At 42.5% G+C, this 27182-nt stretch overlaps 1 protein-coding gene across 5 annotated transcripts; it reads left to right on the top strand.

Annotated features, from left to right (window-relative positions):
* The first annotated feature begins 601 nt into the window (after window positions 1-601).
* Window positions 602-27182, top strand: LOC144107979 (uncharacterized). Of its 5 annotated transcripts, none has more exons than XR_013309450.1 (21): window positions 602-855; window positions 1231-1393; window positions 1684-1736; window positions 1806-1883; window positions 1978-2072; window positions 2467-2559; window positions 5375-5471; window positions 5874-5941; window positions 6591-6666; window positions 7083-7188; window positions 8905-9007; window positions 9388-9532; window positions 10405-10467; window positions 12177-12359; window positions 15023-15088; window positions 15515-15592; window positions 16083-16157; window positions 18560-18625; window positions 20408-20581; window positions 22471-26248; window positions 26388-27182. XR_013309450.1 is itself a non-coding variant. In XM_077641236.1 (20 exons), exons 2-20 carry the CDS (start codon window positions 1273-1275, stop codon window positions 22645-22647), a joined length of 1917 nt encoding a protein of 638 aa, XP_077497362.1. In that variant the 5' UTR covers window positions 602-855; window positions 1231-1272; the 3' UTR covers window positions 22648-27182. The 5 variants fall into 5 exon arrangements, 2 of the variants coding, with proteins under 2 accessions (XP_077497362.1, XP_077497363.1); XR_013309451.1 differs by having other exon boundaries at window positions 26382-27182; XR_013309449.1 differs by having other exon boundaries at window positions 22471-26263.

Genomic DNA, 27182 nt, shown 5'->3' with positions numbered 1-27182 from the left:
AAAGCGCCTCGCTTGTAGGTACTTGTCGTTGTCGCTGTTGTACAGTACGTACATACTTGTCGACACGAGTCAACTTGACTCAAAAACTAAACTACGCCGAAACAAGACGGCGGAGATTGATACGCCGTCATGACTATATAATCATATACTAATTACACGGACGTTATCAAGCTTCCCGAAATGCACATGTGCTGAATTAGTCTCAAAGACGCGCTGGTCAACGCATTCTAAAAGCATGTTACCGCGTGACGCCCTCTCAAAACACCGTGACAACTGGCGCGTGTGTCGGTGGCAAGAATATCGGATGCGCTATGAAGGTGAGAAACGCCGTACAAAAACTCACGTTCAGTGCAGCGTCGAAGCGATGAACAAACCCCACTTTCTACGCTCAGGTGCACAGCTTGCACCAACTCCCTAGCCAGTGAACTGTATGAGCAATGAGAATTGGAATAAAAAAAGAATGGTTACGTAGATCTCGCTAGAGCTTTCCAAGCCTGGTAGAGCTTTTTTTCTCCGCAACGCGTTGTTCCCTAGGCAATTCCCTAGGAAGAGAGAGGGAGCTGTGTTGAGAGACGCCGCTGCACGCTGACTGGTGGATCGTGAAGTCGTAGAGAGACGCCGCTGCACGCTGAATGGTGGGTCGTAAAGTCGTAGAGTTGTTGGGCGGAACGGATGGATTGCTTCTTTGCCCGGAGAGACTTCTAAACATAACAATATAATTTTGAGAGTATTTGAACAGTGCCTTAGAGGTATACAGGATTTAAACAGAGGAAATGTAGCGGACTTTACGCGAAGCTTACACCTTCCCGATGGCCTAGAAACGGGCGCTGATCTTTGCCCTCGCTTTAGTACAAGGTGAGAAATTCTTCACTTGTCGTCTATTGATTATGCTTCACAATAATATTATCCGCGAGAATGCATCGATAAGGGCCTTCTATATGGGCGCGGCATAGTGTGGGGCTTTCTTTTGATATCTGAACGTCACTCCTGACGCGGAGTCTGCCTTGGATGAGAGCTAAGGAGTTTAATGATGCGGTAAATGGGCTAGACCGCGTCGATTAACAGGTTCATCATTTACGCTTGTGCAAATTGGGATCTCAAGTAGCGCGTACTGTTGAAAGCTAGCGTACGTATTGCGCTGGTTTAGTTAGTGAGGAAGCAGTGCAGTGCGCTGCACCCTCTTCAAGCATGTAACGTGGTCATGCATTTTGTTGTGTTTTCTTTTTCCAGTTGTGAACTTATTTGAGCAAGTCGTGCCGATCAGTTGCGAAGATGCCTGCCGACGGTCAGAGCAGCATGAGGTCGGGCATGTGGTTTCTAGTCAGCATCCCGAAGGAAGATACTGAGAAAGCGGAGCGCTCATGCGCGGATAGCCGAGCGACGTTGTCGGAAGGTACGCACTCCGTGCTAAGCGCACCTTTGAAGCTTTATAAATTTTTTGCAAGTACTGTGCAGCGATCTTCAAACGCTCACGCATTGTGAAGTACATATATATGGTGATTGCTTGCGTTGTTGTAAAAGCAGACAGGCACGTATCAATTCTTTCCCTGTAACTGCATGTATGCAAGAAACTAGAAAACTGAGGGAACTTATGCAATTGAACAAAAAGAAAAAAGACTTTCCTGTACGGCGCGTGTGCGCAGAGGTGAAGCATGGCCGAGCTTTATATTCTCTGACCAACAGATGATGACCGGGAAAACTTCTGTGATAGCAAGGAGCACCTTACATTGAAGCAGGTATACAAAAGCAATTTTTCTCAGTTGTAAGCATTCTTTGGCAAGCAGCATGCACTTCTTGTACCTTAGGCATTGGAAGACTGTTTAGAGTCATACGGAATTCGAAATGCCATTTGGAATGCAACTGGAGAAGACAAGTTTTATCAGGTATTGTGCATATCTGGGAAGATTTTTTTTTTTTTGCTCTGGCTAATGCCTGTGGTGATTACTGGAGGCCCTCCTAAGTTCATTTACCATCTAGGTATCGTTTCCATATGAAAGTGGAAAGCCAACGGATTGCGTCCTTAATGATCTGACTTCTCGTGGAATTGGATCGAAATATGACTCCACTATCGGGTAAGACCACTTCGTGGTGGCTTATGCTGCGCATAGTTTATTTAAACTGTAAACCTCTGCAAGAAACACTCTCTGTGTGCTGCCATATTGCTGATTGGACTGTTCGTTGTGTGAACTTGATGGCATTTATAAAGGTAACTGTAATGCAAGTGCCCCATACAAACCTAATAATTTGCAAAGTGTGTGTTCTGACTACTCTCTGTAAGCAATGCAAATGTCCATAACATCTCTGCAATCGTAACCAAGGCGCTTAGCAACAAATATTAATGATAATTACCATTTGTAAATCTTAACGACCTGATAGCATGATAATTAACCTTGTTACCTTTCTTGAATTTGCTGTAGAACGACATAAATGTAATAACTCACACATCTTCGCCCATTTTCCCCGCAGGGTGTTTCCGTGTCCAATATTCTACAGAGCTGTGGAAGCGGAGAGTGACAATGAGGAACAGAAGTCAGTGGCAGATTTTTATCCTGAATCTGGGTAAGTCTCTATGGCATTGATACCGCGTATGCATTGCTTGGAACAGGGAAAGCTTGTGCTTTATTCATGCTAAACAAAACGTCAGCTTTGGTTTTGTTGAAATCAGTGGGACACGCAAAGCAGAAACAGCTGTGGGCTTTTAATCTCTCCTGAGTCACTACAGTGCTAGAGAGGGACCTTACCCAGTAATTCAAGAGTAATCTAAGAGGCTGCCTGTGCAGAAACTGTGCAGAGTTTTTGTGTTCTATGCATGTATCTATTCAGAAATGCCTCACAAGAGAAATGTAAAGCAGACGCTCTAGCCTCTTGCAATGTGAAAACTTTTTTCAGGTGAGATTGGTGTCTGGATTTTTCCCGTGCACTGTAGGAGTGCGAGGGAAAAGTTGGTGCTTGCTCCTTGCACACTGCTTTAAAGCCCACGTGATGGTCCAGGGTGCTTTTCTAGAGGCAACTACAATATGGCACAGAAAAAGTTCATTGTTCAGTATTCAAGTAATAATTACTCTATAAGTACAATAACTGAAAGGCACACTTTTTCCTAAGTAGTTTTCCTCTGAGCGTATAATAACCATGAGACATTTTTAACTTTAGAGCAGAAAGGACAACAGAATTCATTCTTATGGGCAAACTGAGTGTTCCCTTTTATGTTGGCACTAACTGTGTCTTCTCGAACATCCTTGCTGAGGCATGTAGTTCTGATTATCGACAGCAGTCGATAAAGGGTGCACATATTTTTTTTCTTGGTCACTTGCCTCCTGCACTGCTTCGCCACAGTTCATGTTCATGAACATGTGAACAGAGTCCATTTTGTTGTGCCTCATGTTTCTTTTTCAAGTGTGGAAGTGCAGGTAATAGGGGTTGTGGGTATGTGGATTGCACAAATCAGTACTACAGAATTTATAATGATGAAACATGAATTTCTCAGCTTCTCAGAAATTCATCTTGACAGAAGTTCCTGCAATATCATGTTGTGCACTCAAAGCCTGTGGGCACTGTTTATTTTTTTTTATTTACTAGCACCTCAAAGGCCTTCTGGGGGTGTTTCGTGAGGGGTGGGCTAATACATCATTTCGTTAGTCTTGAAGCACTCAGCAGCCAGATGGATAACGGCTTCGATATGGAAGCTGTCCCTTGCAGTCTAGGTGAAGATATTTATTCATCCCATTTATTTATTTGTCCTATTATCAGCTGTCTGTTAGTAAGTAGATAATGGGACAAGCTTTGTTGAGCAGAAGTTTGCAAGGAGACATTAATTATAATGCGCCGTGGAAAATATTGCTCAAATATTCTATATGCCACCCGTGATCAGTTATTCAGTTGTTGTGGGTTTTAATGGCTGTATTGTCTCACAAAAAGCATCTGTCCATTGTTTGCTGATGGTGTAACTAGACTCATGATCCTTAAAAATTTGGAGCTGTTTAAGTTTAAGGAGAAGAATGGGTTCTATTACATGTCGCATACAAGAATGTTCATAGTTTGTCATTGCCTGTTGCCACATCAGAATTTGCATATGAAAAACCCATTGAATCGTGCTGTTGGGCTTCTTTATATTGTTATTGTTTCTGCTGCATTCTGTTTTTCGTACTGTGTACGAAAAACAGAATGCAGCAGAAACAATAACAATATAAAGAAGCCCAACAGCACGATTCAATGGGTTTTTCATATGCAAATTCTGATGTGGCAACAGGCAATGACAAACTATGAACATTCTTGTATGCGACATGTAATAGAACCCATTCTTCTCCTTAAACTGTGTACGAAAACAGAATGTAGCAGAGACAGTAACAATATAAAGAAGCCTTATAGCACAGTCCCTATCCTACACAGTACAAAAGAATTACAAAAACCTTGTTGCTGTGACATGAATTTGTTTTTTAACGTGTGTGCATGTGTTGAGTGGTCAGTGTTAACCACTCACCTCATGGAAAGGATTCTGTGAACAAGAATCCTTTTCATCACTCCTTCTGATTGTTATTGGCAACAGAAATGGTACTGCAAATGGGGTTCGAGCATCAGATTTGCAGTGATAGCAGTGCTTTATATATAGGCGGGCCCGAGTATATCGAACCTGGATATTTCAAATTATTGGCTATATCGAACACATATATTATTCTCTTGAAAATCCTGTGTAAAAGTACAGTAATGTTGTGCACTGTATCGAACTTCAATCTTGCCGGTCATTCGACATATCGAACTGCACTGCTCTCCTACAAGTGGCGGTTCTTATAATGGAATTCTTCGATTAGATTTTGTGCGCTAAGACAGATTGGTTACGCGCCCTTGGGCACCTATTGGCAGCGCTATCACTGTGAAGCCATATGACGAGGTGAGAATGGTTAGTGGTTGAGGATAGCCTTTGATTTCACTCATTTTTCATGCCACATCGCTGTCATGGGGTCAAGCCAAAGTAAGTAACTACAGCCTAATGGTGGCTCACGCCTAGTTGATTCACTCATTTCGCTGCCAAAAGCGTTGCGGAAACTGACTGTACCTTAATCTTAATGAGCGATTATTTTATTTTTAGTGTGCTGGTAAGAGGATTAGACATCTTATGATGGGCTGTGGTTAGTTCTAAACAAATGTCCACTGTGGCTTCGATGCCAACTTGCCAGCAAGCCGGTTGGTAGCACTTCGCTGCAAGAGGCGTGTCACTAGTGCGGAAGCATTCTATTCTTGCTTCCAGGTTACAGAAAAGCTTACCTGTTACCATTTTTTACATATTGAACTATTTTGCAGTTCCTTTCGAGTTTGAAATGTCTGGATTTGACAGCATACTGTTCCACAGCTTTGATGCTTGTTTTCTTTTCTTTTTAAGCGATGAAGCAAAGAAGCAGAAAGAAAAAGAGAGTGGATTTCGATCTATGCAAAAGAAGTTTTTGAAGTCTGTGAAGGCACGCCTTACAGTTGCTCAGGTGTGTAAGTCAGTGATCCGGTCTCTGCTTGTATTTAACGTGCAGCTACTATTATTAGGAAAGAGAGAGAACAAGCTTTATATACTTTTAGCAAAGACAGTTTCTTGGCCTGTATTGCTGGGAATAACCGGTTGTTGGTTGATATTTAGTTTGGAAGGTTTGAAGAGTAAGAAATGGTCACAGCAGTGAGTGTCCAGACAATTCATAGAAAAGGAGGACAGAGGGCAGCTACGTTTGGTAACTCCCAAGTAAACAAAGTTGTCTTCAAGAGAGCGGATCACATGTGAGGTCTTTTCCAAAATTTACGTACAACTTAGAGAGGGACAGTGTACGTTTTTCAAATTTTGTGGCCCCCTGCCAGTCTCGTGACGTAATATCATTGCTGTCATCAATCTTTTCCAGGTTGTTGCTGGTGTGAAAGCTCAAGGAGAGCTTACATTTGATTTCGTTACATTTATAATTCTTGCAGGGTGAGTGCATAACTCGGGCACTTCATTCATCGTACCATCTTATTTGTGATGCTGTTCTCGTTGCTTGATTGCTTGAGCCATGTCAGTTATTTCACACAATGGTACTGTAATACGGGAGTAGTCTCATAGACATCCACCCAAGCACAGCCATTGGCTACAAAGGAAAGCTGATGTCTATGAGATAATTACTCCCTTATTACAAACCTACTTCATTGTGCTTCCCCTAAGCATTTCACCAACAATAGTACTGTGCTGCAGGTGGACCAAAACATATAAAAAATGAAGTTAAATAAGTAGTGATGTTAAACATCATATACCTTCTTTATTCTTAATTCTTAATTTCCATAGCATAAGGAAAAAATTTGGCATCTGGGGTTTATAGTTTTAAAAATTTGTTTAGCTTAATAAGAAGAGTACCATAATGTCTAGGTGTTGTGAGGAGCTAATCTATGTGTTGCTTGTTTTTTAGAGCAGAGCCGTGGGGGTGGGGGAGGATGAGATGCTGACAACAGTTTGAAAGCTAGCTGTTGATAATAGGTGCACATGTGCAAAATGCTGGCTTGAGACGTAAAGCACTAGAGGCTTACATGTGGTATGTCCCCAGTTGAACAGTTCCTGAAGAAAGACTTTCTTCTGATGTCTCTTGCAGCATGATTGCTGCCCTTGGGCTGATGGACAATAATGTGGTATCAATAATTGCTGCAATGCTGGTGTCGCCCCTGATGGTAAGCCTACACCATTACAAATAGCTCCATTGAGGCAAACTGTGCCACATCCTATAAATTGAGCATTTGTTTTCTCTGTTTTCTTTTTCCTTACTTCCTTAGCCTTAGGCAGTCATCTTAGCCAAAAGCAAGTGTCTTTGTTTATCTTCGTTATTTTCAAGCTTTGGGTTTCAAGACACTATCATTATATAGTTGAAACAATGAAGGTAACGTCAGAAACTTTTCAACTTAGTGGATTGAATGCTTTGCCATACATTTATCATAGCCCACTTATAAACTGTGGTAGTGTCAAGGCAGAATCACCAATGAAGTTCTCCTTTTTCTTTCCATCTATTGTGAGTTTTACATGTAAATTCCTTAGAATTTTGATTTCACTATCTGCCTTTCTCATGCACTGTGGGACCTTGTCTCCAAAGGGGCCCATAATGGCGATAACATTTGGCATGATAGTTCGTGACACAGCCCTTGCCAAGCTGGGCTTGAAAACGGAACTGATTGGTCTCTTCATCTGCCTACTCTTTGGTGAGTTTGTTGGGGGAAAGCATTGATGCTCTCAAATATGTGCGTGGTCTCACATATGGAAAGTGACTTCTCTTAAAGCATAATGATAGTAATGCTAGAACTGTTTCCTTTTTGAAGCAAAACTAGGTTCTTTATACAGGTTTACAGCCTGTGCAAATTGAGCATCTGCAAACTGTTGAAGGCGTTTTAAAATAATGGCCACCCTGAACTCCTAGAACACATTTAAAAAAAGTTTACACAAATTTTCTTTATGTATACACATCTATTTTACCCCTTGGGCATCAGAATATAGGTTCAGAGGCAAATTAGTTGAAATAACACCGGCCTCTTTAATTTCACAGGAATGAAGTGTTTTGTGTCTCGGAATGGGCCAGTGTGCCATATTCTGAATTCTTTTTTATTGCAGAAAATAACTAAAGAAAAAAATGTCATCTCCTGTAGTTTTTTTCATGAAAAACTTTACTATAGTCCTTGAATACTGACCTTGAGACGGTGTGTGATCTTTGCCCCTTAGGTTTCGAAGAATGTAAAACCCAGAGGCACAGGTTCTTATATTAATACAGTAAATGATTATATATATATATATATATATATATATATATATATATATATATATATATATATATATATATATATATATATATATATATATATATATATATATATATATATATATATATATATATATATATATATATACTTATGAAGGGAGCAAACAGTCACCGAAACCAAGGTGCATAGGGGAATGTTTTTTTCTTTTTAATTTTTTTAATGTGTAGCGCTAATCAGTGGGATAATAATACTTAGATTAGGCGCTGGTGAACACTCTCAAGGTTCGCTTACTCCCAATAAACATAAATACCCACGAGAGCAGCAGATTGGACGGCCGTCGCCGTAGCTCAGTTGGTAAGAGCACCGGACGCGATATTCGGAGGTTGTGGGTTCGGTTCCCACCGGCGGCATGGTTGTTTTTTCTGCTGCTTTATAAGTAATCTTCTTTAGGCGATAGATTAATCTAAGTATTATTATCCCACTGATTAGCACTACACATTAAAAAAAATAAAAAGAAAAAAACATTCCCCTATGCATTTTTTTTTTTTTTTCCCTATGCAGCCCCGCCGCGGTGGCTCAGTGGTTAGGGCGCTCGACTACTGATCCGGAGTTCCTGGGTTCGAACCCGACCGCGGCGGCTGCGTTTTTATGGAGGAAAAACGCTAAGGCGCCCGTGTACTGTGCGATGTCAGTGCACGTTAAAGATCCCCAGGTGGTCGAAATTATTCCGGAGCCCTCCACTACGGCACCTCAGTCTTCCTTTCTTCTTTCACTCCCTCCTTATCCCTTCCCTTACAGAGCGTTTCAGGTGTCCAACCTTATATGAGACAGATACTGCGCCATTTCCTTTCCCCAAAAACCAATTATTATTATTATTCCCCTATGCACCTTGGTTTCGGTGACTGTTGGCTCCCTTCACAAGTTTGTCAAAACGAGTCCCTCATTTCCTTTATCTTGTCTGCTATATATATATATATATACACACACACACACACACACACACACACACACACACACACACACACACACACACACACACTTCATCACAGTGCATATGCAGTCCTTGGACTCAGAAGGGACAAAGGGTGCACGATTTTGTGTGGTGCATAATTGTTACACATTTACGATGTGTAGTTGCTGACAAACTGTTTGCCTTGCGTGTAGGCTTTTTCTTTGGCCTTCTGAATGCCTTCTGGGGTGACATACCACCTTACGAAGGCACCAGCTGGAGTCCGTCACGCTGGCCCAACCCTGAAATGAGCTCCAGGTAGGGTGGATGCCTGTGCATTTCATGACAGTTGGTGTGAAAGCGCATGCTTTGCGCGCAAGCTTGGAATTCTTGTGCCGAGTGGCTTGCCAGGGGATGTGTACTGTGGCACTGGCCGATGGTTTACCCTGGGAAAGTGCTGGCCGGACAGCATCGATGAGAACATCTGATAATTGAAACAAGATGGGTGTTGAGTCCCGAGAGTGAAATTCTCATCTAAAATGATTAAGAAACTAATTTCCCACTCTGACTGACACCACCATTAACCGAAAAGAAAAACCTTCCCCTATGCCTTCCCTGGTTTCAATGACTGTTGGCTTCTTTCGTGTGAGAGTATTTATCTTGACACTTTCCTTACTGTTTTCTTCTCTCTCCTCCAGGGGTCACTGGAGAAGCCTGTGGGTGGGTTCTCTGGTGGCCCTGCCCTCTGGTGGTGGGGTGGCCATGGCCATTCTGGGTGGAAACTCTGCCTGCCTTGTGGGCGTGGCCATTTCGGCCTCCCTGCTGCCACCCATCATCAACAGTGTCAGTATTGGCTTCTTATTGTGGTGCTATCATTTCTTCTAGCATACTACTCAGCCTTGGCTTAGAAGCTGTCTAGTGTTGGCCAGGTGTTGGCTTTGACTTCTTTGTGGTTGAATGCCTGGAAAAATGGTTCTTGGGCCATACTTCGAGCACACCAAAGACCTGCTAGACATAGTACTTTTTGGTCAAGCTCCCCATACACCTGTAAATATCAAATTGTCATTGTCATCATCATGGTAAAGGGGAGGGCTCAATGAGTTGGTTGGTACGTGCTCAGGAAGAGCTGCCTTCTCAGGTGACAGTCAGGTGGTTCTCGTCCTGTTTTCTATTCTGAGTGCGTGATCCAGTGTTCCCCTTGGTACCAGAATCCTCTTCCTTAGACTTTACGGGAGAGTAAACTTGTAGCACGGGCGGAGAACTAGATAACGCTACAAAAATTGTTAAACAAAGTGCATGCATGGTTTCTTCTAGTGGCAAGCAGTGCAAAACATGCTTTCATTCTGAACGCCATGCTGTGAGAGCACATTAGCAGATCAGGCTGCTAAACATACTTTTAAGATACATTTAGACACATTAACTGGCAAGAATTAGCGCGTAAAAACTGCAGCATTATGTATGTTGCGTTCTAGACCAGAGGGCCGGGTTTGCTTCCCAAGTACCATTTTTGACAGTATGCTTCTAGCAAAGTTCCTGCCTTGTCAGTAGCATTACTGGGCAAGCTGGTCTCGGGAATCACTTGTAGACTTCAGGAATTTTATGTAATATGGAAATAGTCCGTGTTTCAGGGACCGCCTGTTTTTCTTGCACATTTGCATGTTTTCCTGTGTTAATGTGTAAATCAAACTCAAAGGCACTGGCCTGCTTCCTCACAGGGCATTCTTTGGTCACTGTCCCTGGTGAAAGTATTCAAGTCACTGTCTCAAGATCCAATTCAGGTAAAATGTTTCATTTCAGTCTCAATAATTTATGGTTGCTTTTGTTTGCTGCGTGGGACTACATTTCAGGAACTGTGTTTTAATCTGGAATGTAGAGAATGGCTGCATGTGTTTGGTTGAGGTATTTGTTGGTACGCACTCAAAACGTCGCTGGTGTGTTTTAATCTGGAATGCAGAAAATGGCCGCATGTGTTTGGGTGAGGTAGTTGATGGTAAGCACTCAAAGCGTTGCTAGTGTGAACTTCAGGACTGTTCTGTAGCAAGGCATCTCCTTGTAGTAAGCCGAGAATGTATATTCTCCATGGATATATGCAGTCTACTCTTCATACAGTAAAATCATGCTGTTAGCATTTAAGACTGCTGCGTTTTCTTTTTCCCAGCTGCTGCATTTTTGTGAGCTAGTCTCAATCTAGCTCCCACAGTGACCCATGCAATACAGACATGACTGTTACATTGCAGTTGTGCAGCGTTTCCACATGGTACGCGAATGTCGCCTCGCGCGGTAGTAGTTTTCCCCATGCCTGCATTTCTGGCAGGCTATTTTCAGCACACCTGACACGGCTGAGGCACACCAGCCAAAGTGGGCATACACATCCCATCTGTGCTTTACCGCCACCATGGGCTGCGGCTTGCCGCATGGGCATTCCGGTTTTCTGCACCCATGCCAACACCCTGTGGATTGTTGCGGCTGTTACAGTCCCGTCATCGCTATAGTGTGAATGACAGAAAGGCGCAAAAACGAAACTGTGCCGCTGCAGACGCGCGAGTAGCTCTGTACGAGATGTGGCTGCGTGGGCTGACTTAAGGGCTTTCGTTTTTGTCACTCACCTTCTTTTTTGTCGCTTACGGCTTAAAAGACGCAATTTATAGATGAGGGATGACTATGATTAATAGACGAGGGCTGAGTATGAATAAAGCTACCACCTTGAAAGCAGTGCAGAAGTGCATGCGTACCGCGGTATTATCCGCTCAGCACGCGTAGCCCCCTACCCCCACCTATTTCCTCTGCCTTCATTCCACTGAAAGGAGGTGCTCAGGCAGACGGAGGGCCATCGTAGGTCGTTTCAGACGTTCCGTGTATGCAAAATGATCGCGAGAAACACTAAGCCTTGCAAATTCCTGAGAAGCATGCAGTGCTCACAGGAAATTTAAAAATGTGCAGCAGACAACGACGTACAATTTTTTTTATTTTATGTGCTGTGTTTGACTGGTACACTTCCCTGTAGGTACTTTTTTTTTTCTGTGATCCGCGCAAAACTTAGATACTCTAGCATGACAGCAAGCACCATTTTGAGGTACCTATACAGCCAAAGAAGAGAGAAGTAATAACTGCGCTTGTGCAGACGAGAGCTGTTGCAAATGACTTTTAACTGTTGTACAGGGAGCTTGCACTGTTTAGCTGAAATATTTTTCCAGCCATTGCGTACTGTATGAAAATTGTTTTTTGAGAACGAAAAGCACAGTGGCTGTCTCACTTCTCAGTGGACATCTCAACTGTTCGAGGGGCAAGGGACGAAGGAGGAAGTGAAAGAAGGGAGAGAGAAAGAGGTGCTGTAATGGAGGGTTCTGGTATAACTTTGACCGCTTGGGATTCTTCAATGTGCACTGACAGCGTACAGTACACAGGCACCTTTCATGTTTTGCCTCTGCTGAAATGTGGCTTTAACAAGTGTGTCACCCTGCGTGAAGGCCTTGTTTTTCCTTCTCAGGTCAATACCACAGGAGGTACCGTGATGGTGCCTCCAGCTTTCATCGCGCCACGCAACTACGTCCCTTACTACTTCGACGAGTACAACATGCACAAGGAGTGTGCTGTGCTGGGAGTCATCTCGTTCTGCCTGACCGTTATCAACATCCTCTGCATCATTCTTTCGGGCATCCTTGTTCTCAAGGTGCGCTGCTTGCAGTCTCATGACAATGTGACAATGGTAGTCCTACATGATTAGCAAAAACTTGGGGGCCTTCTTAACCACATTCTTTTTAAGAAAAAATGCAATCTCATTTAGGCCTACCTCCAAAATTTTGGGGGTCCTTAGGAATTTTTTGGGGTGGGCCAACCTCCAAATTTTGGGGGTCGTCAGATTTTCAAATTTGATGTCCTGTGATTGATCCACTAGTGGTTACTGCGGTGTTGATGACATCACAGCCCCCTCAACGCATTCATTGATCGCGGAGAGTCCTTATACCACTGTACTGGCGTAGTATATATATATAGTGCAGCGGTTAAGTGATGTACTACTGCCCCGGCAGGTGGCTGTTTCAAACGCAGCCACCAGTGGGGCTTGTGAGACCCAGCCATCTCTCGTCCCATAAGGCTCATGCAGAGCATCATGGTGGGCAGGTGGCAGTTGCATTGAAATCAGCAACAGTGAGCCGTTTGCTCAGAATCGCCACATTCCATGGTGGGCAGGTTGTTATGATGTCACAACATCATGTGGCATCTATCGACCATTCAGGGAATTTCAAATTTGGGGTGCTCTCAGATTTGTCATTTGGGGTCATGTTGATCCTGATGACATCATAAGTGAATTGACCACTGAGGGAATTTCGTTACAAATAAATAGGATTTTTTTTTGTTAGACCACAGTCTAAATGCGATTGCACTAAAATAAACACGCATAGCTATAGCTTTCTAAAGGATTGAAACCGTACTTGGGTAGATGTTGAATATGACTGAAGAGTCATAGGGCTGCCGAAGAAAGTGACACAGCTTTCTTCAGTTCCAGTAGCAAACCTAGTTCAGTCACTAAACCTAGTAGTTCAAGAATTGAACTCGTAGTTTCAGTACTTAAACAAGGTGAAAAGTTGGGCTGGTTCATGCATGATCTTGTAGCGGGAGCAGCACAGCGCGAGACAAAGAAGAGAGAGGCGGGACACGACGCTGTCCGGCCACTCTCTTCTTTGTCTCGTGCTGCGCTGCTCCCGCCACGAGTTTCAGTAGTTGGTCCTAGCAGTTGAGCCTAGTATGTAGTTGAAGGTATCAACCCATTACCATAGCCAACCTAGAAGGCAGTCGTTCCGCCAACTGAGATAGTCAAAATGGCTAGAGGAATGGCTAAGCAAGGTGAAATAGGTCAACAACCTCAAGTGGGAGTGCTGGTGTTCATGTGGATCCGAGGTACAGTTCTTGAGCAGGAACAAGATTTCCTTCAACTGCACAGACTCAAGTCAGCTGTGCAGGTTTCCTTTGTTGCCCTGCGGCATCATGCAGGTGTTATTACTTTCTTGCTTGACTTTTTCGACACAAGGGCAACTGTGCCCAAGTAGTATCAGCCACAGTGTTAATTAGTAAATTATTACGCCGTTGTTGCTCTCTTGTCAACTGCAAGAATGCTTGTGGGGTCAGCCTTCTGAAAATGCAGTTGTATAGTGATGGTGGCATGCAGACATTTGAGGTGCGAAAAATTCAAGAGGTGAGCTCGCTGTCAAGTAAACATAAGTCGACAAATAAAGCAACTAGGTGGTATACACAGCAGATGGACACAGTCAGAGGTGCTTGAGCCTGCTTGTATGGTTTACATCTAGTCCCTGCTTACACCTGTTGTCATACAGTCTAGCTGATTTGCGCGATTGCCTCTGTAGGTAAGATAGAATTAAACAAGCATATGGTATGCGGCACTACGACGTCTTGTGTCATTCGATATTATAAAGGACTTTCCAAATGCAGTGGGAGTATGTTGGACACTTTCTTCTGCGATGTGAAGCATGAAAGCAAAAGTGTATTAACAGTAGCTTGAGGTTGATTATATATATACAAGGTTGCATACATTCGATAAAACAAGAGAGCTGGTTTGCATAATTTAAATTTCTGCATCTTGGAGCGTGCCCAAGTTAAACCAAGGATATGGCAGTCATTTCATCTTTTTAAATGAAAGCAGTGTCAGTGCCCATGCTGTGCAAATTTGTTCTGGACACGTGTAAATTCCAGGTTGTGTAAATTGAAAAATTTTGTGCTGACCAACTACTAACCTCAAAAGAAGGAGCAGCCGCCATGAGCATTGATTGCCAACTGCACAGTTTACTGAACATGCCATAAGTTGGTATACAGAAAGCAAGGAAACAGGAGAAAAGTCACAAAAGGTCACAGGCAATATGGATGATCAAACACACACAGTTGAACAAACATCACAGTTTTATGAATAAAGAAGGCTGCCTTATGTGTACTTCTTGAGTTGCGATTTCAGAATGAACCTCTATGGTTAAAAAAGTTTTGTGAGTCATTATGCTTCTGTCACGTGAACTCTATCACATATATATATGAGTATTTTATTTGCATTATTTGTTTCTCATGTTGATTCTTGTGTAGGCAATGCCATAATTGGCTTTCTTTCTTATTTAATCCTCTTCATTTAATTGATATGGAACGTCTTGACTGTTACTTGAATCACATGTCCCTAGTTTATTGACTTTTGCAGTATCGATTTTGTGTTGCATTTCTCGTTAAGGTTTTCCAAGCTGTGATGAATCCATCTGGATTGAGTTGTTCTTGTAAAGCAGGATTGTTTGTGTGAACGTTTGTAGTGTCATGTAATGTCACACTTGCCATCTCTTGTAGATCAAGGAGATTGCCCCTGCCAAGAGTCTACAGGGTACTAAGAGATTTTGGAAATATGACATCAAGGTAAGAAAACTGGTTCTTGCTGATCAGAACAGTGGCTAACTGTCCAGGTTCAACATGGCAGCCGATTCAACATGGCATTCGATTCAACATGGCAACCAAAGACTTAGAAAAATTGTTTTTGTGGCACTGAAGCAAAATGCATTACAATTAAAAAAATTTTAAATTTGTACTCTTCTAATCTTCGTAACGGCTTAGGTAATGTTTGATATCCGTGCCTCATGCAGATTGCAATGGCTTTCACCAATCTGTAGTGCCCACAGTTTATAATGAAAAAACCATGCATATAAACATATTGCAATTTGCGAAAGTCTCCATTCTTCAGCAGTTTTATGTTGTTTGTGACATTTAGATGCATGTTACTTTCACCAGTACTGCAATGTGGGGTGCAAATTCTTTTATTCACTGAATCATCATATTTCTTAACAGGTTGCAAGAGACTACAACAAGACTGTGGGTGGTGCACAGGCAAGCAGCATGGGCAAAAAGCTTCTTGAGGAGTGGACAGTGAGTTGCGTTACTGTGTCACGTCTCTGTTTTCGTGGGTCTCCCTGCACAGCATGACTAGAGGCTAGCCTAACTTGTATTTTATGCTTTCATAAACGTCAGGCCACCTTACTTGCGCTTGAATATATTTGGCGCTATAATGTATGGCATACAAAGGAACCGTGGTATAAGACAAACATAGCAGCTAGGACTATACTAGTCTGGCTAAGCTACAGCAATTGCTTTTTATCTATTTGTTTTGGTGTTCATGTTCGACATTTTTCACTGCAAGCTTGATGGCCTCCTATCACCTCGTGTTCCTAGCTGAGTGCTAGGGCATGTGATCTGGCAAGGCTTAAAATTAAAACGCTTAGTCAACTTAATCTTTGTCTATGCAGAAATCAAGCTCAGCACCATACATTTCCTTTCTGTTATGGCCTTCTTTTGTAAACGGAGTGTGCGCAGAGAATGCTAGCCCAATGGCTGAGCGCTTCCCATGTGTGCTTCACAGAAACTGGATGAGGCAAAAAAGGCAGATCCTGCCTTGGCTGACAACACTCTCCAGGACCTGCAGAACATCATTGAGGTTTGTGTGCGCCATTCGTGTTGCTTGTTTCCTCTAATTTTTCTTTTTTTTAAATGTACCACGTGAGAACACACTACACTTGACTTGTATATATTCATTTGACATTAGTTTATCTCTTCCCTTGATCATGTTCCAAAGTAGTGACTAGTGCGTGTGCTTCCATAGAAAATCTCGTCGTTTTGAATTCAAAATGACCGGCATCAAATAATTTGAGTCAGCAGTTGACATTTCAAATGGAAAGGAAAGCACAAGGAGGTGGTTTATATAAGTGTTACGCAAGGTGTGGTGAATTCTTGAAAGGTAACCTTTCTGTTCAAGTTGTTGGACCTGAGACTGTGGGAAGGCATTGCAGAAGAGGGAAAAATAACACGTATGCTATTTTCTAATCAAAACAGTGGAGAGTTTCAAAAGGTTCACTGTGGTATTAGCTAATCAGTGGCTAATTAGGCATTAAATCCTGGGTCGCTTCAAAAATTGATTTAGGGAGCTAATCAGTGTCTGAACTAACCTGCATATGAGAACAGAGCCATGACTGGTGGGTGCTTTGTCAGTGACATTTCTAGCTGTCGCGATCTGTCAGTGCATGAGCTCCAGGTTGCTGCATATGTACGATTCCAACATGGCAGTAGGTTTGCAAAAAATCAGTCCCTGATTTGCTGATATAAGCTCAACCTCCACAGTGCTGCACTGCTCCAGCGAGACAGCAGCACAGCAGTGAATATATGTTTCGTATGATTCTTATTGACAAAAAAAAAATTCTTAATACACATCTTATGGCTTAGCGGTATTTCGCGACATCACTTTGTCCACTGCTTGTTTCAAAGTGTGGGTGAAGAATTTTGCATGCCCCAATTAGGTCACAATAATGGAAGTTGGCTGCATACTTGACACGGACAGCTGTAAAGTATTCAGGATTTTGTATAAAAGCTGTCTCGTGTATTCGATGAGTAACTGCGCACTATGTCGGACGCTTTTAGATTTTCCACTTGCACTATGTTTAGAAGCATCAACTTTCCTCTTCTTGTAAGTCTATCTGGGACAAAATGAACACATCTTCAAACTTACAACAAATCTGTTCAGTGTTCGAACTGATCGCGTAAGCACAACAATGCTACTCCTTCAAAAAGGGTCACCGACATTTGGCCTGTTGAGAAGTGAACACAGTAGCATTTATTTTTGTTGCCATCATCAGTATGCATATGTAGGAAGCCAAAATTAATTGAAACGAAGGTTAACCATGGTCTCGATTAACAAGAGCATTGGTTCAAGCACTCTTGATGCCATGGGCAGCATAAGAGGGTTCTTGCACAGCTCCTGCCCTCACAGTTTTATCACATTCCAAGTGAGATTCCTGGTAATACAGGATGTTCTGTATCCACTGCTATGGGCGAGGGCTGCACTGGTGAACTGTCTTAAATTTAGGTTACGCGCAGCATAAATATCCCCGAAAGTAGAAGATTGGACAGCCATTGACTTATACCCCTGTCACACGGACACTGTAAAGGTACTTTGAACTAATGCTCCATTACTGTAAGGACGCACGCGCGCTGCCACACGGACGCGCCAAAGGACACCTAGCTCAAAGGAGCTTCGAAACAAGGCAGCTCGAGTTCGTCCTTTGAGGCTTCAAGGGAGTACTCTCTCTCCCAGCGAATTAACACCATAAATAAATTGGGAAAAGAAACGTTCAATTTTCATTTTATAAATTCACTTCATAAGATAAGTGGTGTTTTAAAATATAAGATGGTCATTTGTTTTGTGGCAGTCTCACCACGCCATACTCTCGTTCGAGATATACGAGCGTCACGGTAGCCACGGTAAATATGCCGCCATGTCAGCCATGTTGTTTGTTGCTTTAACATAATACGGTTATAAAACTAATTTACTAAAAAAAATGTGACATTTCTGTATTTACATGTGCAGTGAGGTTTGCAATTTTAATAACGCTTTTCGCCGATGAGGGCGCTAAAAACTTCTTACGAAGGTCATTCCGCGACCGTGTATAGCACGGACGAACTCCCTTGAAGTAGTGCTCCTTTGGGAGCATAAACGAGCATTAGTTCAAAGTGCCTTTAGAGTGCCTGTGTGACAGGGGTATTACCTTAGTTGGTAGAGTACCGCACGCATCATGCGGATGTTATAAGTTCGGATCCCTCTGGTGTCAGGTAGTAGTTGTTTTTTCTTCTGTTTTGATAATCAGTTATCTTTCTTGTAAAAATGATCACACTGCTGATTTCCCATTGGTCAGTACAACAAATTAAAGAAAAGAAACATTCTGTTATGCATTCCTTTGTTTGAATGAATGCTGGCTTCCTTTGTGTATATGTCATAACAACCCTCTCATTTCTCTACCCTTGTCTGCTCGACATCAATGGTAACACTTCTCTCGTATCATGCTACAGGAAGCCGAAGATGATGACGTATACCAGACAGTCGTACAACAGATGGCCAATCATCCTCCACCATTGGTAAGGCAACACTTCTCGCCCAGCTGTCTTGTTAAGGGGGCCCTGCGACTCAAATCAAGCGTGTGGTTTTTATTATTTATAAGCAGAGTTTGGGAAATTGTGATGCCTGAACGCCTGAGGAGATCACCAGAGTGGTAGCATTTATTATTTTAATCTGCTCCAGGAGTGCCTGTTTTGGGCGTTGAAATGTAGAGGAGATTTTCGGCAGCAGTAATGAGGTGGAAGCCAGATTGTGCGCTGATTGGTTTGACGTCCAATGTCAACTTAGTTCCTTTGTACTTAAGAAGTGGATCCAAATATGAGAAGCTTTTCACACGGGGAAAGCAACTGGAAAGAAGCAGTAAAAAACAATAATGCCAGGAATGACACTTTCAATTTCACTTCAGACTGTCACTGAGATGAGTGCTGGTGTTAAAACTGTCAATAGCGAAAAGGCTGCAAAAAAGGCCAGTTTATGCATCATGGCCAAAAATGTGAAGCAAAAAGCAGAACGATTGACAAGGTGAAAAGGGGGTGAGCCAGTGATTGCAGTTCTTGCTTGACTTGCACATGGATTATGATGATATGTTCTTGTAGAATAAGGTAGACAAAATAATCAGAGCATCTTTGGCCTGTATGTGTAGCAGTTCTCAGAACATGGAAACCATTAAAAGAATGTAATTTTCTTGTTGCCTGGAGGCATGGCCTCACATAGAGGGTTGTGATGTGCAGGTCACACAGGAAATTGCACAAAACGTCCTTTAGTTTTAATGCGACAGTGTTAAGGGCCCCGTGTTGCAGAAAAGCTGGTGTCGTTACCGTCATTGGTGTTGGCCGTGAGTGAGAAATTCCTCCTCCCCCCCTGCCTTCTCCTTGCAATGTACGCCACTGCCTCAACAGATAGCGCGCGACGGCAGCGCCTGCCGCTCGTCTCGTTCGGGCGCAGTGGGGCTGTGCGGGCACACAGGAATCACGCAGTGAGCGGCGGACAACGCAGCGCACATCCAAAACGCGTTCACCACGAAGTTCGCGGCTTGCTGCCCGATCGTTCAGCACGGAAGCTATGCTGGCGTTCGTGGCATCGGGTTTATTGAGAACGATGTGCCGACGAACTACAGCTGCAACTTGAGTCCCACGCATTTCAGCAAGGCGCCTGGCAGCGCTTCTACGTGGTTTGCTGCTCTGTGCGTCTGTTTCACCGTACGTAGCAGAGCGAATTGTCTAACGGGCAAGGCGTCGCGCCAAACGGTCAATGGCGTTCCGTGGACTCTCTGGCAGTGCTGCAACACGCTGTCACGTTCCACTCTTAAAGGCGAAGCTTAAGCGTCCTCCAATTTTTTGGCTGCATGCTTAAACTTTGTGAGCACCTTTAAACCGGTTTCTGCTGGCCTCCTTTCTGTAAGGAACATAGTGTGCTGAAAATATCTTACCAGCATGCAGTCTTCAATCAGTAGAATCAGGGGCTGCAAAGCTAGATCAGTGATGTTCCATTTGGGGAATTTTTTTCCCCTCTGTACGGAATTCAAGGAGTAAATTGTGTCAAAAAGGGGAATATTACAGAGTTTTAGGGAATTCTGAGAACCAAAATAGTCTTTCTTCCAAATTTCATGAGTTTTCAAGCTACTGCACAGAAAAAGGACTTAAAATAGAGATTTTTTTAGTCTAATTAAAGGAATTTTCTTTCAAGGCATGAAACATCACTATGGTAGATCTTGTAAAATAAGTGTAAATGAAATTGTTCGAGGATTTTTGCTTGGTTGCACGTTGAATTGGGTTTTGGCCAACTTTCCCTCCTTCGTGCAGAACATGGTGCGCTACCTGTCGAGGGCACTGTCTATGCCCGAGCACAAGGAGCACCCCAAGGAGGGCCGCATGAACGTCTGGGAGCTGGAGAGCCTGCTTGGTGGAGAGCCATCATCCTCGCAGAGCAAGCCTAGGGTCACCTTCCGGCTCAAACGGAGCAAATCAGAGACCATGGTATGCAGCGGCTGTCTTGACTGCTGCGCTACCAACTCATTTCTTTGTTTGGAAAGATCTCTCCATTTGTGCTGAAAGAGGTCAAGATCTCTTCCAGCAGAGAGAGAGAGGAGCTAAGGTTGCTTCATCATCCAATTGCCACAAATGTGCATTTGTAGTGTGGCTTTAAAATAATCTGAAAGTAATTGAAAAGAGAAGGATATGCATGCAGTGTAATAGTTGAATTGGTAGAAATTGTGTTCTGGGGGTGTGACGGAGTTAGAACAATTGATCTGTTCCTTATACTTTTTTTTTTTTCAAATGGGGTGAGATAATTTTGTTAGTTTTATTTGCGTAATCAAAAATGTGTAACTGGATTTAGGTGGTCACCAATAGAGCTTGGTTAATCCAGATAGACCTCAAGTGCTGAGCACTTACCATATGTTCTCATGTAAGGGGGCGCACCCCAGTTTGGCAGCCGGTAATTCGAAAAAAGAATTGCTTCATGTGTGCGTAATTTTGCCCATGTGGTATGTTATGCTTGGAGCTGATAGACAATAATTGGTATGATCACGTACGCATTGTCCCACACGTCGGACTCCATCTGGAATCGTGAGCACACCATGTTACAACGCTGCTAACTCGTCTTGTGCACTTGGCGTTCACACCAGAAAGGACGAAATGTTATGCTGCGTGAAAAAACTAGAATTGGAATGTGCTGCACCCATGCTAGCGGTGTGTTTCTGCGTAGCCACACGTCGCCCGCCAGGCTCGGGCGGCTTAAGGCTCGGGCGGCTTAGCAGTGCGCCGTTCGCCTGATGTCATTAGGCCTGGTGTGCTTCATATCAAAGCTGCACTGAAAGTGCTTAGAATCAAGTCATGGTTTACAATAGCAGGTCTAACTTTGCTACCAGTTCACCATCACACAATAACATCACATTAAAGGAGTATATAGACATCAAATTTTGCTTTCATGCTTTCTTCTTTCAAGTGATGCGTTAAACGTTGGTATACATGGATCACGGATCACCCCATGGTATTTGCTTGCGACCACAAAAATGATTTATAATTGATTTTCTTCTTGATGTTGTTTCGGTTTCATTTTCATCAGCCTAAAGATGACTGTGACATGTAGTTGGTGTTTAGGTCGCGTGAGACATGAAAAAGATGGTAATATAACTGTTGATATCTCGTTTACTGTCATTCCAGCTCCTGAAGCAGGCTGGCTTAAATGTTGTAGTGAATTGAAAATACATATCAGTGATTATATTTTAGTTTTTTGTAGCTTACATGACCTTATGTTCAACTACACGTCACAGCCATCGTTAAGTTGATGAAACTGAAACTGAAAAAAGCATCAAGAAAAAATTCAATCAAATTATTTAATGGTCGTAGGTGAATACCACTTTGTGAACCATGTATTTTAATAGGTAACACATGATTTGAAAGAAAAAAACATGCAAGTAAAGTTAGTGTCTCTGGTCCTTTAAAATGAATGTTTAGTTATTTCTTCAATGTCTTCGACGGTCTTCAAGATCTTCGACGGCAAGCACTATCTCGCACCGGTGGCCGCCGGTCGCACGCTGATTCGTCATAAAAGTGCATGTTGCAGCATTTAGAGGGGGCTCATAATAGGGACTCCGGTGTAGTCGGAAAGATTTTACGGAAAAGTGCTGGTCCATGTAAAGGCCACACCCCGTCAAAACCGCGGGAAAAAAGAGCGGCCCTTTCACAAGTATGTGCGGTGTACCTGAGCATACACATATACTGCCGTGGTGCTATGAAGCTACTGAAATCTCAGTGCCTAGGCACAAATTAATCGCTGCAGACATACTTCAGTGGAGCTTTCTTGGGCCATTTTGTGACAGTCAATTGGTGAAAGAGTGCTTCGCTTTTCTGTCTTTTTGCAGGAAGCAGGTTCTTCACCCACCCACGGCAAGCAGCCTGGCAGGAAGAGGCTGAGTTTCTTCCCATTGCGTCGCGTGTCAAGGTTTCAAGTGTCCAGAGTGGATGAAGGCTCTGAGCGGCCGGAGCCGCTGCTGAGGAGGATGCGGAAACTTTACCGCAGCTCAGAAGCACCTTCATGATCTCATCTGTTGTCCACATTGTGAGTGGCACAAAGTCTATAGTATTGCCACGTGCATTCTATCTTGGCATAGGGTGCCTCGGAATCACTGCTGTAGTTGTGAAAGTGTCATAAGCACATGCATTGTACCGCGCCCGTGTGACGTCCTTCTTTCAAAGCTCTTCCGTCGTTGTGCTGCTTTTACCCTTTTCTATGCGCTTGAACCTATTTGTTCAACTAAACATGCAACGTTTTGTGCTGGGCAGCTTAAATTTGCTTAAAGGACTATAGACACCTAATTTTATTGCTCGTTTTCTTCTGTCAAACGATGCATTAGACATCAGAAAACATGGATTACCGGGTAGTATTTGCCTGCAACTGCTAAATACCTAATTTATAATTGAATTTCTTCTGTCATGTTGTTTCGGTTTCATCGACCGACCGATGACTGTGAAGTCAAGCTGATGTTTTGGTCACGTGATCCATTAGAAAAACTAATATAATAGTTGATATGCATTTTTATTACACTACGACATTTAATCCAGGCTCTCCCAACACCTGGAATGACAAAAAATCGCCTGTCAGTGATTATATTATAGTTTTTCTAATGGATCGCATGACCAAAACATCAACTTGACATCACAGTCGTCATTTGTCGATGAAACCGAAATCAAAACAGCGCCAAGAAGAAATTCAATTATAAATTATTTAGCAGTCGTACATGAATACCACAGGGTGCTCCATGTATACGAATGTGTGACACATCATTTGAGAGAAGAAAACATGTCAGCAAAAATTTGGTGTCTGTAGTCCTTTAAAGTGTAAGCCCTTCTATCTATCTTTGTTATCGTCACAGTGACGTTATGTCTTCTTCACCACAATGGTGACCGTCACAGTTGCCGAGTGGCGGAGATGTTTAGTTGCCAGGTATAATGTCATCAGCTTTATACTGGGCCATGATGCCTACATTTAAATCGAGGAAAAATGTTAAAGCGGCTGATAGTATTTCAATGCTAGAGAAACCAGGGTGGTCGAAATCAATTTAGGGGCCTCTGCTATGGTGTTCGTGCTTAACCCTACTGCACTGATCTTTAATCTGAATGTTATTCACTGCAGGGGTGCGCACAATTTTAACCTGCGTCTAGCCATTGTTTGAGAACACAATGAGCTCATGCACAATGACAACATTTGGAAACCTGCGAAAGTTTTATATATGTTAGCTTCTTTTTTGCTGTCTGACAATTCATGGAAAGGAGTCAAGGTCTGTATGGTTGGATTTACTAATGTTTATGTGTCTGATGAAAAGGACAGGAGGTATTTTTTAGCTGTGTCTGTACTATTTTTGTAGCTTGCTTTGTAAAAGGTTAACTTGTGCTGTGGCCAATGTGATCACTAAATGTTGCTGAGCTCAATAGGATATCAGAAGCCTGCAACAGAGAGGCGTTTGGAAAGGTGTAGCTTTTAAAGTGTTGTTAGACAGATATTTGTGAAGGTTCCAATGGCTGTCCAATTTTTACATGTTAATAGAACATTCTACAAATACCATGGTGTTAATAATATTTTTGTTCTATATTGTCCTGCATACCCACAGGCTTGTAGGTTTATTAGATGCTTTTTCTAAGTTTGTAGTGTTCGTCAGATTGCCTTTGATGGGTGCCATTTACACAAGTTGGGATGTTATTCGTTGTTTTATTTTGGAATATTTTGCACTTATTTTATTGTTGCTTTCTCAGCATGAATGCACATGTTTTTGTCATGAAGACTGCTGGTTATTGCTAAGCCTTGTTTTTGTTTCTTGCGCACCTCTAATGATGTAAGCAAACTGCTGTGAAACAGCCACGGTGCTTCATGAAAGTGAAGCCTTGAATAGGCAGCACTTGAATAGGCAGCACCTTTTTGCATTTGTATAGTCAGGGACGTGTCCATGTAGCATTATTGTAACATGATTTTTTTAAGTTCACTTGCATTTTTCTCCGTGGTTTTTATACATGTTGTTACGCTAATCTGCCCTTTTAATTAAAGACATCCCTACACACTTTCCCGCAGAAGACTGTTTACATCTGGGTATGGCCACTGAATGCCACCAAACCATTTGATCGTATGCTAAAGTACTGGTTACATGGTACTTTGAACCATGTCAATTGCTGGTTAGTCCATTTTCTGTGTGTCACTGCTGTGTCAGTCTTGCTGTTTTTTCAGTAGCTGTCAGCAGTCACAACTTAAGATGCAGATAAATAGTTAGTACTAATGAAAATTCAAGTGCACGTTGTATTCGTGCTTAATTGTCTCAAGTAAGGCACAAACATCAGTGGTGTCTTAGCAGGATGCAACAGACCCTGCTACAAACACATGTGCCACAGAAGGCATGCGATGTAGTGGACTCTCTTTAAGACAAGCATGACAGGACATAATAATTATGTTCAGATTAAAAGAACTTCACTTTGGTGTTAGCGCTCAAAATGTCAGATTGTGGTAACCTTACATTTGTTGTGTCTTCTGGCCTTTTCTGCCACACTTGCTGTTTTGTTGTTTGGGAGGACACGTTTCCAGCGTTTGCTGAAAACCGCTCACATGTGACGGGCCACTGAAACTAATTGTTGGTGCACCAAAAGCAGGATATGCTTTGCGACGTGCATTTGCTAAGTGATACGCAGTTTGCAATACAATACGATTCACAAGCTGGAAGAACACTCGTGTAGACAGTCGTGTTCAGCGTGACTTCCAATGCACTTGTGGTAACATCAGTGGGCTTGGCACATTACATCAATTGCATGTGCCATATACTCTGCAGAAGGCCTTGCCCCTTCGGCTAAGTGCTAGGTGCATAAATTTCCACCGCCACAGGGCTCCTGCTGCTTCATGAAGGAAACTCGGACTACATTTTGTGTGTTGCAAGTCATACTGAGTGCTGAACATGATTGTGTTTGCAAACTCATCAAATTATGCTGTTATGAGGGTTTGCGTTAAACAGTGTGCATGTTAATTGAATGGTGTGGACCAAATTCGTTAATTTTTTGCACTCTAGCTGTCTGGTGGAAACTAAATAGCGGTGCCCAAACTGTTCACCTTATCATAGAATTGAGGCTAACACATCTTAAAGGGAGTGAACTGTTGTACTAGTGCTTTACTAACACGTACAGTGCCTGCCATGTAAAGCAATGGTTCTGCTTAAAATTGTGATCCAGACGTCATAGTCATTGTTGGTCTGTGTACTTACATGTGCAAATCAGTGCAGGCTGACATGGTTGTGTAATGTGAAGTCCTGATGTGATTAGCATTCTGATAAACTTGTTCAATTTTTAGAAAGCTGATCCTGCAAACTGAGTACATAATTAGTTGGTCGGCTGGCACATGTCCTACATACGGGGTGCTTCACGTAAGACTTTCTGCAATTTTTAAAAATGGGATTTTTTAGCTAGAATAGCGCTTTTCCCGGCATAGCATTTTCAGCAGTGTAGTACATCAGAATACAGCTAAGACGTGCTACTAGAAGGCTGGTTAACTGATATTGAATAGTTAACAAATAGTAGGTAATAGTTTACTATTACTGTTAGGCTTCTTAATTTTTGATATCTCATCTTAAGTAGTATATCCATATCAGTTTTTAGAATTTCGAAAATGCGGTTAGCCTCGGCGCTGTGGCCCAACAATTTTTGTCTTTTTCGACAATATATACTTGCACTAGAGAGGTTGCTTTGCCTGCAAACTTCTCGAAAGCACATGTATTTTGGCGCGATGTAGCCAAAATTTGTTGAGCCACAGCACCGAGCGGAACCGCATTTTAGAAATTCTAAAATCTGATATGGATATTGCTTATTGTGGGCTACACATCTCTCAATAATTAAGAAGCCAAACAGTACTAGTTAAGAAGTTAACTAATTACTAAGACTGCTAATTAGCACGTCTTAGCTGTACTGTGAGGCATTATACCGTTGACACTTGTTATGCCGAAAAAAGCACTCTTCTAACTCAAAAAGCCTGTTCTTAAAAATTGCAGAAAGTCTTCGGTGAAACACCCTGTATAAAGCAAGATAAATGGCACTAGGAGAAGCTTGGGATGTGCAGTAGTGCATTCGTCACCCTTTTAAGTCCTTTGTGCTGTTTTCTTTGTTAAACGGGATTGGTTGTGTAACATATATGTGGAAACACGTACTCAGTTTATAAGTTTAGCATTTGTAATACAAGTTTTTTTGTTTTGTTTTGACCTGCAACTGTTTGACTACTTTGTTGTCCTGCCTCAGAACATTTGTTACATAATTTACTTTGGTTGTACTTTACAATTAAGCACATGCATTTAGTTATGTGCTCTGTGATGTGCACTAGTGCCTTACACACTCATCCAATTAAGACACCTTCACCCCTATTTTCTTGTGAAAAAGAAAAAAAGCTGGCTTTCCATAATGATGGGGAGCATTTTGTTTCTTCAGAAAGTGGGAAGTGTGCTGATGTGCTTTGCAAAGAGTCAATGGGGTGTATTTATTCACGATGAAATTTTGGCGCAACTTTGCTGTTGCTGAAGACGAACCTTACTGAATAAATGTTGGCATGGGGAAGAAA

Source organism: Amblyomma americanum, chromosome 10 (genome assembly GCF_052857255.1).
Source record: "Amblyomma americanum isolate KBUSLIRL-KWMA chromosome 10, ASM5285725v1, whole genome shotgun sequence".
In the NCBI taxonomy this organism is placed as follows: domain Eukaryota; kingdom Metazoa; phylum Arthropoda; class Arachnida; order Ixodida; family Ixodidae; genus Amblyomma; species Amblyomma americanum.
This window is presented reverse-complemented; position numbering and strand designations above follow the sequence as displayed.